This window comes from Hippocampus bargibanti, linkage group LG11 (genome assembly GCF_051943395.1).
Source record: "Hippocampus bargibanti isolate YZ-2025 linkage group LG11, ASM5194339v1, whole genome shotgun sequence".
NCBI lineage: Eukaryota > Metazoa > Chordata > Actinopteri > Syngnathiformes > Syngnathidae > Hippocampus > Hippocampus bargibanti.
Window position 1 is genome coordinate 3,287,587 of NC_142744.1, and position 14,406 is coordinate 3,301,992.

At 40.0% G+C, this 14,406-nt stretch overlaps 1 protein-coding gene across 9 annotated transcripts in view; it reads left to right on the top strand.

The window, feature by feature from the left end:
* LOC148891161 (receptor-type tyrosine-protein phosphatase mu) overlaps positions 1-14,406 on the top strand; it is a 188,281-nt gene that overhangs the window by 105,609 nt on the left and 68,266 nt on the right. For all 9 annotated transcript variants that reach the window (XR_016116511.1, XM_089008956.1, XM_089008958.1 and 6 more), the window contains exons 11-12: positions 557-659; positions 13,246-13,519. Coding sequence is in view for 8 of the 9 variants with exons in the window: in XM_089008956.1 (XP_088865082.1) it covers positions 557-659; positions 13,246-13,519 (377 nt within the window). In the remaining variant the exon portion in view is untranslated. The remainder of the gene's footprint in view (positions 1-556; positions 660-13,245; positions 13,520-14,406) is intronic.

Genomic DNA, 14,406 nt, shown 5'->3' on the forward strand with positions numbered 1-14,406 from the left:
TAAAATACATAAAATACAATCACGAATAGAATACAATAAATCAAATTCAATTATAAATAGAAACAAGAGAGAGAGCTACACAGAAAATAATGGTAAATGTTTCTGTTTTCGACCAAATCAATTTCTGAAAAGGTTTCTGGAACGGATTATGGTTGAAAACCAAGCTTTGACTGTAAAGTGTCCTTGAGAGCTTTGAAAGGCACTTAAAATGTAATGGATTATTATTATTATTATTATTATTAGTAGTAGTAGTAGTAGTATTTATTGTAGTTATTATTGTTATTATTATTATTGTTGTAGTTATTATTGTTATTATTATTATATGATGCTGATGATTATTATTACTATTACTATGACTATTACTGCTACTACTATTAGTATTACAATTACTTCTTCTACTACTACTACTACTAGAACTATTACTATTACTATTACTATGATGACTCTGACTACTACTATTATTATTATTATTATTATTATTATTATTATTATTTCTACGGGGTTACAGTGAGTATCTGTTTTAAAAAATGCTAACATCTTGGACTTCCTCCCTCAGCTCCGTCCATGCCGACGTACGACCAGGAGACATCGCTAAACCAGACGGACAGCACGGTGACTGTCCTGCTGAAGGCCGCCCAGAGCAGAGGCGCTCCAGTCAGGTAGGGCGCTTAAAAAGCATCTCTAACCTCAAAAAAACAACATTAGCAAGCCGTTATGACGACGCTAGAAAAATGATCAAAGAACTTGGTCTTTGGAGCTTTCATCGTTTTCACTTTGAAGATCAGAAATGAAACTCGCGCGCAAGCTAGCTGCAGGATGTCCCACCTCTGTGCGTGTTTTATGTTAGCTGAACCTGATTATGTTAACGCTGAACCTGAATGGGCTTCCGGGAGGGCCGAGGAATTCGTTTGAACCTGTTTTGTCGGAGCGTTTACAGGCCATTGTTAGCTAGCGCTGTTGTGGTGGGACTTGAGCTAAGTCATCATTTTCGTTTGCTGAGGGATATATACTTGCTTCGTCTGTTTTTTTTAAAACAGACACAGTCAGTCTATATAACTTGCTACAGTCTGTCTTTTCTTTTTGACTGCAGCAATAACCATTTTTTAAAGATGAGATTTGTTATTTTTGCTCTGGATCTATCATTAACTCATTCACTGCCAGATACAATGATACATACCTTGGCTTACGAACTTAATTAGCAAGTTAGCTAGCTGGCTTTTAGTCCTTTTCATCCAAACGTCAAGTACACTCAGTGACCTAGCTAGCTAGAAAGCTAGCCAGCTAAATATCTTAACAGATGTAAAGATACAGTAATACCTTGGCTTACGAACTTAATTGGTTCCCCGACAGCGTGTGTAGGGTGAAAAGTGTGTATCCCAAAAAAGCATTTCCCATAGGAAACCATTAAAATGAGAATAATCCGTTTCCAGGTCCCCATGAAACATAATTTTCTAATTTCAAATTTTCTAAGCCGTAAAACTACACAAAATATACCTTATTTTATGTATAATAAATGTGCTCTGATATTATAATTAAAGAAGTAAACTGCACTGTATAATAAAGTCGTTTTAGTGACCTTTGTGATGGTCGTTGATGGTTTGATGGAATGGAGTAGTAAAATTTTCATAAAGTTAACGTTCGTAATCCGAAAAGTTCGTAAGACAACGGGTTCGTAAACCGAGGTATCACTGTATGTGCAAAAAAATTGGCCATTCCAGTGCCAGGTATTTTGTCATTATCACTTGAATCCAGGACCCACAGACTATTAGGTTTTAGGACTACATCAACACCCAATAAAGCGTTACAATCTCTTCTGTAATCAGAAAAAAGAGTTAATTCTTTAATTATATGAGTCTGGAGTTATATGAGCTTGTAAAATATGGCTGTAAAAAAAGGCAAATGCTGCCCCCTCGTTTGCCAGAGGTCTGACCAGCACTTTATTAGTATGCCCCGCAAGAAAAACTAAAACCTGAACATATTCGGGAATGGCACTCCACGGCATGCTTCTATCACCAGAAAAAAATAGTTAATTCCGAAATCATATGGGTCTGGAGTAATCTGAGATTGAAATGGGGGCACCCGTACAAAAATTCTATTCTATTTATAATTGTATTTTATGTATTATTTTATCTATGCTTGTGTGTGACTGTAAAGTGTCCTTGAGAGCTTTGAAAGGTGCTTGTAAAATGTATTATTATTATTATTATTAATTAAGTTATATGAGTCTGGAGTTATCTGAGCTTGAAATGGGGGCGGCTCTACAAAATGCAATACATATTGATTTATATAGCGCTTTAACAACAGCTGAAGTTGTAACAAAGGGCTAACATGGAAAAAAGGGGGGATGCTGCCCCCTTGTGGAAGGGAAAACACATCACCAGAGGTCTGGCCAGCGCGTTATCGGCACCCAAGCATGAAAAAAAAATAAACAAAACCCGAACAAATTCGGGAATTGAGCTCTGTCATATTTTCAATTCCTAAATAAATGTGTGAATGAGTTAAGAAAAAAAACTACAAAATAATAATAATAATAATAATAATAATAATACATTTAATTTACAAGCGCCTTTCTGAACACCCAAGGACACTTTACAATAAAAACAACAATCCATAAAACAATGAAATATGATTAAAACGATAAATAATAAAATAGCAAATTGAACTAGACGATGAAAGCAGGTTTAAACAGGTGGATTTTGTTGTGGGATTTGAAAGTAGGAAGTAAGTCAATATTACAGATGTTGGGTGGAAGTGACTTCCAAAGTTTGGGAGCAGAGCGGCTGAAAGCTCTGCACCCCATCGTTGTGAGATGGGAAGAGGGCATACAGAGGTGGAGGGAGGATGAGGATCGGAGGGACCGAGAGGGAACGCAGATTTTAAGTAGGTCAGATAGATAGGGGGGGCAAGGTCATGGATGGCTTTAAATGTAAACACAAGTATCTTGAATTCAATACCATTCAATAAAAAAAAAAAACGGTCAATAAAAAAATAATAGATATTTTTTCTAGATCTAGGTGTGAGCATAAATTCCCCACTGATACTTGTCGTCGGTGGGCAATAATTTGAACAAGCCTAGCTCAGCACTAAGCTCTGAAGAACCTTTGTGGGGTGGACGGACGGACGGACGGACGGACGCCGCATGATAAATGAGTGCCCAGCATCGCGGTCCCTCTTGAGCAAGCAGCAAAAACTCAAGAGACTCAAAGTTGCAGTTGGTGACAATTTCAGCGTTTAGCCAGGCGTGCCTTCTCAGAAAGAAAGATGGCTTTTTAATCGCTTCACAGGTAGCGTCCAGGAGGACCCGCTCCGCCTGGCGTCTTTTCGGCGGGACAATTACAAAGCTCAAATGATGACAAAGCACGTGGTGAATCGCAGCCTCCATTAATTAGCATAGCAGGCTGCTGCTTTTGTTGTTTACCGCCAACCCTCCCAAAAAATCTTTGGGGAGGCGAACTTCTGCTCACTCACCTTTTATGTTTTTTCTTCATTTCTTCATTTTTAGACCTTTCTTTTCGTTTGTCCAAGTATATTTTTTGACCACAACATGAAATAGGTTTGCTGAAGACCGGCTATGAGTGTACATACGAGTGCACAGCAGATTATAGACACCAAATCAGTCATGATCAGTTGTTCGTCTCTCTTTCAAATGTAAATTGTTATTATTTTCAATGTGTGTGTGCATTATTTATAATAATAATAATAATAATAATAATACATTTCATTTATAGAGTCACAGGATAAAGTTTTTCTGTGGGCAGCCACATGCGCCAGCATTTACTCAACCCCAAAGTAACTTAAATACATAGTAAGCTAGCTAGCTAATGGATAGCAAATACATAGCGAACAGATAGCCAGATAGCCAACAGCTAGCCAGCTAGACAGCTTACAGCCAGCTAGGCAGCCAATAGCTAGCCAGCTAGCTAATGGATAGCTAATTTACAGTATATATAGAGAGAGATAGAGATGTAGGTAGGTAGGTAAGGTAGATAGATAGATAGATAGATAGATAGATAGATAGATAGATAGATAGATAGATAGATAGATAGATAGATAGATAGATAGATAGATAGATACTGTAAATATATGATGAGTATACAGTTATACCTCAGTTTTCGACCATAATCCGTTTCAGGAACCTGTTCGAAAACCGTTTTGTTCAAAAACCGAAACAGCACTTTCCATTAAAATCAATGTAAAAAAATCTTAATCCGTTCAAAGTCTAGAAAACAACTTTTTTAACCATTTCATCGCATAAACCGGATAAAAACCTTATAATAGCGCAGGTCATGTGTAAAATTCTATAAAAACAAACTTATTTTCACTAATTTTTAACGTCAACGTTAACATCTGTACATAAAAATCTCTATCTTTCTGTCACGGGGCGTGTTAGCACCTATCCCAGCTGTCTTTGGGCACAGGGCACACTAACTTTTCAAAGCATCCCCTGCTTGCTATAAAATCATACTATTCAGGAGATCTTAACCAAATATGTCAGCATTTTCGCAAAAATAAAACAACAATATTAATGCGTCGGTCACAATGAGACAATGAGGAAGACGTGACGTATAAGGAAGCACAGGGTAGTCGAGTGATGCATTCAGATGCACTCAGTTTGGTTGAGAACCAAATTTCGGTTGTATACCGAGCATAAAAAAATATGACATTTTTGGTTGAAAACCGAATGGGATGAGAATCGAGACGTTCGAAAACCGAGGTTTGACTGTACAGTAAAGTCTCGTTATATCGATATTCAAGGGAGTCCGAAAAAATATCGATATAACCGGGACTATCGATATATCCAACCCTGTTTGCATGTAATTTTCTCCGTGCGTGCATAGAAATAGTATCGATATAAGCGGCACTATCGATATATCCGATATCGATATAATGAGACTTTACTGTATATATATTTTTTGTTTTAATCGGAAAATTGCTTTTGGTTTAAAAGATTAAATTCCATGGAAACATTCCACACAAATGTATCAGTTTGTTTTTAAAAAACTGACACATTACAGATTTTTTTTATTTTTTATTTAATATTTTTGGGGGCGGCAGCGAGGCAAAGCACTTGCCATACTCCAGTGCGGATTATCTCAACGCTAAAGGGGACAAGAAAGCATCTCATTTGCAAAAGCACGCTTGCTATTTGAAACATCACTACTGGCTGGAGGCAAAGGTGACGCCGGCAGAAGAGGTTTGATTTAAGTGGCAGGCAAAGATAGCGGAGGCATCGCCAATCATTTATTGCCGCACGCGCTTGTAAACATTTATTTGGATGTGAAGTGGGTGGATTGTGGCCGCTGACAAACGGGGCAAACGTTACAGCGACATTATTGATAGACATTCGTCTTAATCCTCTTAAAGGAACGATGTCCCCTCTGGTGAGAAATGTTCCCTGGAGATTAGCATTTTCCATATGATAGCAATTAGCTTCCCCTCGGATAATCTTCTCCGATTTGAAATCCGGACAGAATGGCGGATGCTTAACGGACGGTCATCATGGTGTTATCGTGTCATCTTTGAGCAGACTTCCTGAGAAACATTTTGAAAACGCCCGCCAGCACTATCGGCTAACATAACCAAATCAGTGCGTCACATGATCAAATCAAATATGTCTCTGCTGTTTCGGCGACTGCCCTGCGTCGCTGAAATAAACCCTCCCCCCAAAAAGTGAATAATAATAATAATAATAATAATAGCTAGTTAGCTAGCTAGCTAACTTGATCTATTTCAGTTATTCACGGTTGAACGGGGTCACCATTGCTGGATACCTAGCTAGCTATTTGCTATATATTAGCTGGCTAACTAGCTAGCTTGCTATCTATTAGTTAGCTAGCTAACTTGAGCTATTTCAGTTATTCCCGGTTGAACGGGGTCACCATTGCTGGCTACCTAGCTAGCTATCTATATGCTATATATTAGCTGGGTAACTAGCTAGCTTGCTATCTATTAGTTAGCTAGCTAACTTGAGCTATTTCAGTTATTCACGGTTGAACGGGGTCACCATTGCTGGCTACCTAGCTTGCTATCTATTTGCTATCTATAATCTGTCTAACTAGCTAGCTTGCTATCTATTAGTTATCTATTAGTTAGGTAGCTAACTTGAGCTATTTGAGTTATTCCTGGTTGAACGGGGTCACCGTTGCTGGCTACCTAGCTTGCTATCTATTAGCTGTCTAACTAGCTAGCCTGCTATCAATTAGTTATCTATCAGCTAGCTAGCTAACTTGAGCTGTTTGAGTTATTCCCGGTTGAACGGGGTCACCATTGCTGGCTACCTAGCTAGCTATTTGCTATATATTAGCTGGCTAACTAGCTAGCTTGCTATCTATTAGTTATCTATTAGTTAGCTAGCTAACTTGAGCTATTTCAGTTATTCACGGTTGAACGGGGTCACCATTGCTGGCTACCTAGCTAGCTATTTATATGCTATATATTAGCTGGGTAACTAGCTAGCTTGCTATCAGTTATCTACTAGTTAGCTAGCTAACTTGAGCTATTTGAGTTATTCCCGGTTGAACGGGGTCACCGTTGCTGGTTACCTAGCTTGCTATCTATTTGCTATCTATTATCTGTCTAACTAGCTAGCTTGCTATCTATTAGTTATCTATTAGTTAGCTAGCTAACTTGAGCTATTTGAGTTATTCACGGTTGAACGGGGTCACCGTTGCTGGCTACCTAGCTAGCTATCTATTTGCTATATATTAGCTGTCTAACTAGCTGGCTTGCTATCTATTAGTTATCTATTAGTTAGGTAGCTAACTTGAGCTATTTGAGTTATTCCTGGTTGAACGGGGTCACCGTTGCTGGCTACCTAGCTTGCTATCTATTAGCTGTCTAACTAGCTAGCCTGCTATCAATTATTTATCTATTAGCTAGCTAGCTAACTTGATCTCTTTCAATTATTCACGGTTGAACGGGGGTCACCATTGCTGGCTACCTAGCTTGCTATCTATTTGCTATCTATAATCTGTCTAACTAGCTAGATTGCTATCTATTAGTTATCTATTAGTTAGGTAGCTAACTTGAGCTATTTGAGTTATTCCTGGTTGAACGGGGTCACCGTTGCTGGCTACCTAGCTTGCTATCTATTAGCTGTCTAACTAGCTAGCCTGCTATCAATTAGTTATCTATCAGCTAGCTAGCTAACTTGAGCTGTTTGAGTTATTCCCAGTTGAACGGGGTCACCATTGCTGGCTACCTAGCTAGCTATTTGCTATATATTAGCTGGCTAACTAGATAGCTTGCTATCTATTAGTTATCTATTAGTTAGCTAGCTAACTTGAGCTATTTCAGTTATTCACGGTTGAACGGGGTCACCATTGCAGGCTACCTAGCTAGCTATTTATATGCTATATATTAGCTGGGTAACTAGCTAGCTTGCTATCAGTTATCTACTAGTTAGCTAGCTAACTTGAGCTATTTGAGTTATTCCCGGTTGAACGGGGTCACCGTTGCTGGTTACCTAGCTTGCTATCTATTTGCTATCTATGAGCTGTCTAACTAGCTAGCCTGCTATCAATTAGTTATCTATCAGCTCGCTAGCTAACTTGAGCTGTTTGAGTTATTCACGGATGAACGGGGTCACCATTGCTGGCTACCTAGCTAGCTATCTATTTGCTATATATTAGCTGGGTAACTAGCTAGCTTGCTATCAGTTATCTATTAGTTAGCTAGCTAACTTGAGCTATTTGAGTTATTCCTGGTTGAACGGGGTCACCGTTGCTGGCTACCTAGCTTGCTATCTTTTTGCTATCTATAATCTGTCTAACTAGCTAGCTTGCTATCTATTAGTTATCTATTAGTTAGCTAGCTAACTTGATCTCTTTCAATTATTCACGGTTGAACGGGGGTCACCGTTGCTGGCTACCTAGCTTGCTATCTATTTGCTATCTATTAGGTGTCTAACTAGCTAGCTTGCTATCTATTAGTTATCTATTAGTTAGCTAGCTAACTTGAGCTATTTCAGTTATTCCCGGTTGAGTGAACGCTGGCGCGTGTGGCTGCCGCTGCTCACCCACAAAAAAAAACAATCCTGTGACTGTAAAGTGACCTTGAGAGTTTTGAAAGGCGCTGAGAAATGAAATGTATTATTATTATTATTATTATTATTATTAAATCCCTCTCACTCAGCCCCCCCCCCCCCCCCATGAGGGCTTTAAACGTCATTTGCTAAAGTGTCCCATTTCAGAATTGAATTAAACATCATCTGCATGAAAGACCCTTTCCCCAAATCATATGCACGGCTTCACTGAGGTCAGTTTCTGTTATTGGTTCTTTGAGAAGGTCACATACAATTTCAAACAATTCACGACTGTCTTAAAACATCTGTGACATAGTTTGTGAAATTAAAAAAAAGGATCTAAAAGTGATGAAACACTGACATTATTATTATTATTATTATTATTATTATTATTATTATTATTATTACCTTGAAAATAATATTCTTAATCATGCTAAACTCCTTTTGATCTACAAATGTTCTCCATGCATCAGATTAAATGCACTGGAGCACTGCAAGTGATTTGAGACCCCCCCCCCCCCCCCAAAAAAAAAAAAAAAAAAAAAAAAAAAACCCTCACCCTTAAAATGAGCAATAACTTTTTTTTTTCTTGAGGCTTAAGAGCCGTGACTAAACATTGGGACAAAAATCATCAACGTATCTCACCTTGTGAGCAGCACCCGATAACGGTTTTCAAAGTTGTTTGGTTTACGGCCGCTTTAAATCAGCCCCGGTTAGCATTAGCGTGAGTCAAAATGGCGTCGGAGAGGCCGCCCTCCCCTTCCCACCCTGTTATCGGCCCACATGAAAAATAAATCAGACTCCCGTGGCCACTGTCCGCTCGATGGCGAGTCAATCCGGCATAATGGGTCCACGGAGGAGGGAGAAGGGGGGGGTGGGGCAATGTGATGAGGTGGTTTAAGATGCTAGGGGGCTAATTGGTGTCGGCGCAGGTCATGGCCGTACCATCCGGGCCTCTGTCAGGCCACTTTTAACAGCTGAGATCAAATGAATCTATACTCATCTCCACATTATGGTTTTAAGATTATGCTAGCATGCTTTATTAATTACAGTTAAATCATTTTCAGCCATGCAGTGAAGTAACTTGAGGTAATATAGGCAGGAAATATATAAAGATGAAAAAAAATAATATTAGCAAAGTACTTCCGGGTCTTTAAATTTTCCCTAACTGTTGACTCCAAAATGGCTGACTTCCTGTTAACTTTCTGGTATGGGTCTATGTGAAATGTTGGACTGTTGAGGAAATATACAGTAAAGTCTCGTTATATCGATATCGGATATCCCGGTTATATCGATACTATTTCTATGCATGCACGGAGAAAATTACATGCAAACAGGGTCGGATATATCGATAGTCCCGGTTATATCGATATTTTTTCGGACTCCCTTGAATATCGATATAACGAGACTTTACTGTATAAAGATTAAAAAAAAAAAACTTCGCAAAGTACTTCGGGGTCTTTAAATTGTCCTTAAGTGTTGACTCCAAAATGGCTGACTTCCTGTTAAATTTTGGGTATGAGTGTATGAGAAATGTTGGACTGTTGAGGAAATATAGGCAGGAAATGTATAAATATTAAAAAAAATAATATGAGCAAAGTACTTGCGGGTCTTTAAATTTTCCTTAACTGTTATAATAATAATACATTTCATTTATACGCGCCTTTCAAAACTCTCAAGGTCACTTTCCAGTCACAGGATACGTTTTTCTGTGGGTGAGCAGCGGCAGCCACACGCGCCAGCATTTACTCAACCCGGAAGTAACTCATAGATAGAAAGCGAACTAACTAGCTAATAGATAGCTGTTAGATAGATAGATAGATAGATAGATAGCCAGCTAGATGTATTATTATTATGTAATAGATAACTAGCGAGATAGCTAGCCAGCCAGCTAAATAGCTACTAGATAGCAAATAGATGGCAAATATTCAAAATAGCTTACTTCCTGTTAAATTTCTGGTATGGGTCTATGAGAAATTTTAGACTGTTGAGGAAATCTAGGCAGGAAATGTATAAAGATTAAAAAAATAATATTTACAAAGTAATAATAACAATGCATTTCATCTATACGCGCCTTTCAAAACTCTCAGTCACTTTGCATTAACAGGATAAGTTAGATAGCAAGCTATATAGCTAGCTAGCTCCGGGTCTTTAAATTGTCCTTAAGTGTTGACTCTAAAATGGCTGACTTCCTGTTGAATTTCTGATATGGCTCTACGAGAAGTTTTGGACTTTTGAGGAAATCTAGGCAGGAAATGTATAAAGATTTAAAGGACAACCGACATCTCCGGACAAGTTGTGTCCATAATTTGTAAAATGTCTTCAAATAACTTCTACTGAGCGTATTTTACAAAGATTCCACCGCATATCGCTATATTTTACCTTTTAAGACTCGCACTGAATATTCAGGAAGTCTTGTTTTTGAGTTGGTGACGAGTCCGTACGTGACGTCACTAAAGGACCGCCCCTGACCGTAAAAAAGACGCATTGTAGCGGTCCTTCCATCACGTCAATGTATTTTGCTTACTCGTTTTTCTGATGTCAGTTAAAAAACAAGAAAGTGACGTCGGTTGTCCTTTTTAAAAAATGAGCAAAGTACTTCCGGGTCTTTACATTTCCTTAAGTGTTGACTCCAAAATGGCTGACTTCCTGTTAAATTTCTGGTATGGCTCTATGAGAAATGTTGGACTGTTTGACCTGTTGTTTATCTCTTATGATATCTGTCACGTTTTGCGAGGTGGTGATGGCGGGTTCTGATCCCAAAAAGCAGGCAGGAGGGAGCAGGAGGTTGTTTGACAAATTGTATTAAATTAAAGTCAGCAGGAACAAAATGTGAAACATCAAAATCATCTGAATGGAAAAAAATACAAAGTAGCAAAAGAAGACCAAAAGTAAAAGCCCGCCAAGGTTAAACAAACACGTACACGATGCATGCTGCAACCAAGTAGCAAACAAACAATGAATCGGCACCGGATGATCGTGCCCGGTGTCCTTTTAAGTGTCATTGATTATAACGACCAGCACCTGCGAGGCTGCCGGCAGGGCTGACGTCGCTACCCACTGGTCGCCAAGCTGATCGGGACGACCAGCACCTGTGCAGGTGGGGCCGACAGCGCCCCCCGTTGGTCGCCAACCAGATCATGACAATATCAAATTTCATGTTGATTGGTCAAATTGGTTTTCCTGTTTACTACAAGGAGTGATGTATTGCCCCCCCCCCCCCCCCATTTTTGGGGTGGTCAATGTCCGAAAATGTCAACCGCTCTTTGCATTTTCTCCCTCCCTTCTTTTATTGGGGGTGTATCCAAGTGGATCACAACTGCGGAGTCTCTGTACGTCTGACAGAGACCACTTTGTCCGCCGGTTGAGGCCGACTGGGCTCGCACTAGAGGCCCGGCGACTGACAAAGAGCCCCCTTCGCAGCTGCCGCCGATGTTTTTGCGGATTTTACGGATTCATGACGACCGAGATGTTAAATGCGGAAATGTTACACGTGTGTTAAACGTCGTTTGTGTTGCGAGACGATGGACAGTGAACAGTGTTGTGCCGCGGGTATTATCATGAAACGTTCCTCGGGCAAAACAATTGTCAAATTATTTAATTGAGATTTTGAAATGTTCACAACCGCATCCCAAGTAATGTCAGAGATGTTCGATTGGACACTGTGGACAAAGACTCGAACCCAGAAAGATTGTCTTTACTGCCGGCAGGAGACGCTACCATTCATGACAGACGCCTGAATTCTGCAGTCCTCTGCCAAGCTATTTATTGAGAGTACAGTAAAGTCTCGTTATATCGATATCGGATATATCGATAGTCCCGGTTATATCGATATTTTTTCAGACTCCCTTGAATATCGATATAACGAGACTTTACTGTATATGCAAATTAAAGTGATACCTTAGTAAAATAGTTTTCTTGATTAGAATACCACATCTCTTGAGGTCTAAGCACGAACAGCTGTAACCAATAAAACATTGTCTTTTCCATGAACTAATACATTTGTAACCGGGCTAAAGAGCTCTTCCTATGAAGGAGTTTCAAGTCGTAAATTACCCCGGTGATAAAGGAGTTTCCCAAGTCCTAAATTCTGTCCAAGGCCAGATCTCCTAGATCACAGGTGTCAAAGTCAAGGCCTGCGGGCCAAATCCGGCCCGCCACATCATTTTTTTCGGCCCGCGAAAGCAAATCAAACTTGTTAAATTCCATGATGATTGCTAAAATCTGAGCCAAAATTTCATATTTTTGGATGTCAACCACAATAAAAGTCATTATTCTTGACTTCAGATTTGAAAACGAGTTATTCATTAATTTGCTGTGTGCTCTATATGTAATATTTGAAGGGATTTAAACATTCTAATGGGTTCCCCAAATTCATAACGGCCCTCGAGAGGAAACCATAACTACAATATGGCCCGCGGCAAAAAAATGACTTTGACACCCCTGTCCTAGATGAAGATGACAATTTAACAAGCTGTGTCTGTTGACCTCAGATTGACCCCAGGTTGTCTGTGCTTCATTGTGTATTCGAGTCACACATGTTGACTAAGCATATAACAGCATGAAACTTTTAAACATGATAACTTCTTATTGTCCATCACCGCAGTAACAAAAATGCCAGTCCTGATATTAAAACACTAAAAAATCAGGCAGGGTTCATTAGATTAAATTAGATTAGATTACCACATTTTCCGGTGTAAAGCGTGTAAAGGCCCACCCTTGATCTTTTTCTCATGATCGCGACATGTACTTTCTGTCCCCTTCAGGGGCACGTACTGTGGTTATAAATTCTCATTTCTCTCTGACGGCCCAATCTTTATCTTCCACTCAAAAACTGTGCTGATCTGAAATCCAAAGCACTGCATTGACAAGTGTGATGGCTGTAAATCTCGGAATGCAGGGCAGTTCAGAGAGTTTTTCTGCTGGCGTCCATTCGCCGATTGGACTCAAGCTAAAGCAATTAGCGCTAGGTAATGTTTTGCTCGATGGCCGCAAATCGGTAGAAAAACATCCAGATTTTTAGCCTGGATGCCTCCTCCGACAAAACTAAATTACTTTTCTGCTAATATTCTTTTCTGTTGCTGTCATTTTTAACGTTAATGAGCTTCTGAGCAGGGTTGTATTGTTTCAAAAAACGATTTCTAGCTATTTCCACATTTTTCTTGCCCACTCCTGCTGCACTATGTGAAGACGCCGGTGTCTGTGTTGCGCTGTTTTCGCAGTGCCTACCAGATGGTGGTGGAGGAGGAGCGTCCGAGACGAGTACGGGGCACGGCCGAGATCCTGCGCTGCTACCCGGTGCCGATCCACTTCAAGAATGCCACGCAGCTCAACTCGCATTACTACTTCGCCGCCCAGTTCCCCGCCGGCGCCATCCACGGGCCGCAACCCTTCACCGTGGGTGACAACAAGACGTACAGCGGTTACTGGAATGCGCCACTGTTGCCGCAAAAGAGCTACAGCATCTACTACCAGGCCGTCAGCACCGCAAACGGGGTGAGACACGAGAAATTGACATTTCACAGCAGCAAAGTGATGAAAGTGAAAAGAAGAAGTAGCAAAACAAAATACAGGAGCTGCTGTAAAGGCAGCCACTCTCGCGGCGCCATCTTGAAGTCAAGACCAAAAAACAACAACTAAAGAGGCAGTCAATCAATCTCAGGCACTTTCTACACCCTCTTTGTTGTACAAACGGGTCTCAGGAGACAGATATTAGCTAGCTAGCTTTCTATCAGTGTTACTTCCGGCTTGTGTGAAAGCCTAGATAGCTGTCTGTTAGCTATCTTTTAGCTAGCTAGTTTTCCATCCAAGTTACTTAGCTAGCTAGCTTTCTGTCAGTGTTACTTCCGGCTTGTGTGAAAGCCTAGATAGCTGTCTGTTAGCTATCTTTTAGCTAGCTAGCTTTCCATCTGAGTTCCTTAGCTATCTATTAGCTGTCTATTAGCTAGCTAGCTTTCTATCTGAGTTACTTACGGGTTGTGTGAAGGCCTAGATAGCTATCTGTTAGCTATCTATTAGCTAGCTAGCTTTCCATCCGAGTTCCTTAGCTATCTATTAGCTGTCTATTAGCTAGCTAGCTTTCTATCTGAGTTACTTCCGGGTTGTGTGAAGACCTAGATAGCTATCTGTTAGCTATCTATTAGCTAGCTAGCTTTCCATCTGAGTTCCTTAGCTATCTATTAGCTGTCTATTAGCTAGCTAGCTTTCTATCTGAGTTACTTCCAGGTTGTGTGAAGGCCTAGATAGCTATCTGTTAGCTATCTATTAGCTAGCTAGCTTTCCATCCGAGTTACTTAGCTATCTATTAGCTGTCTATTAGCTAGCTAGCTTTCTATCTGAGTTACTTCCGGGTTGTGTGAAGGCCTAGATAGCTATCTGTTAGC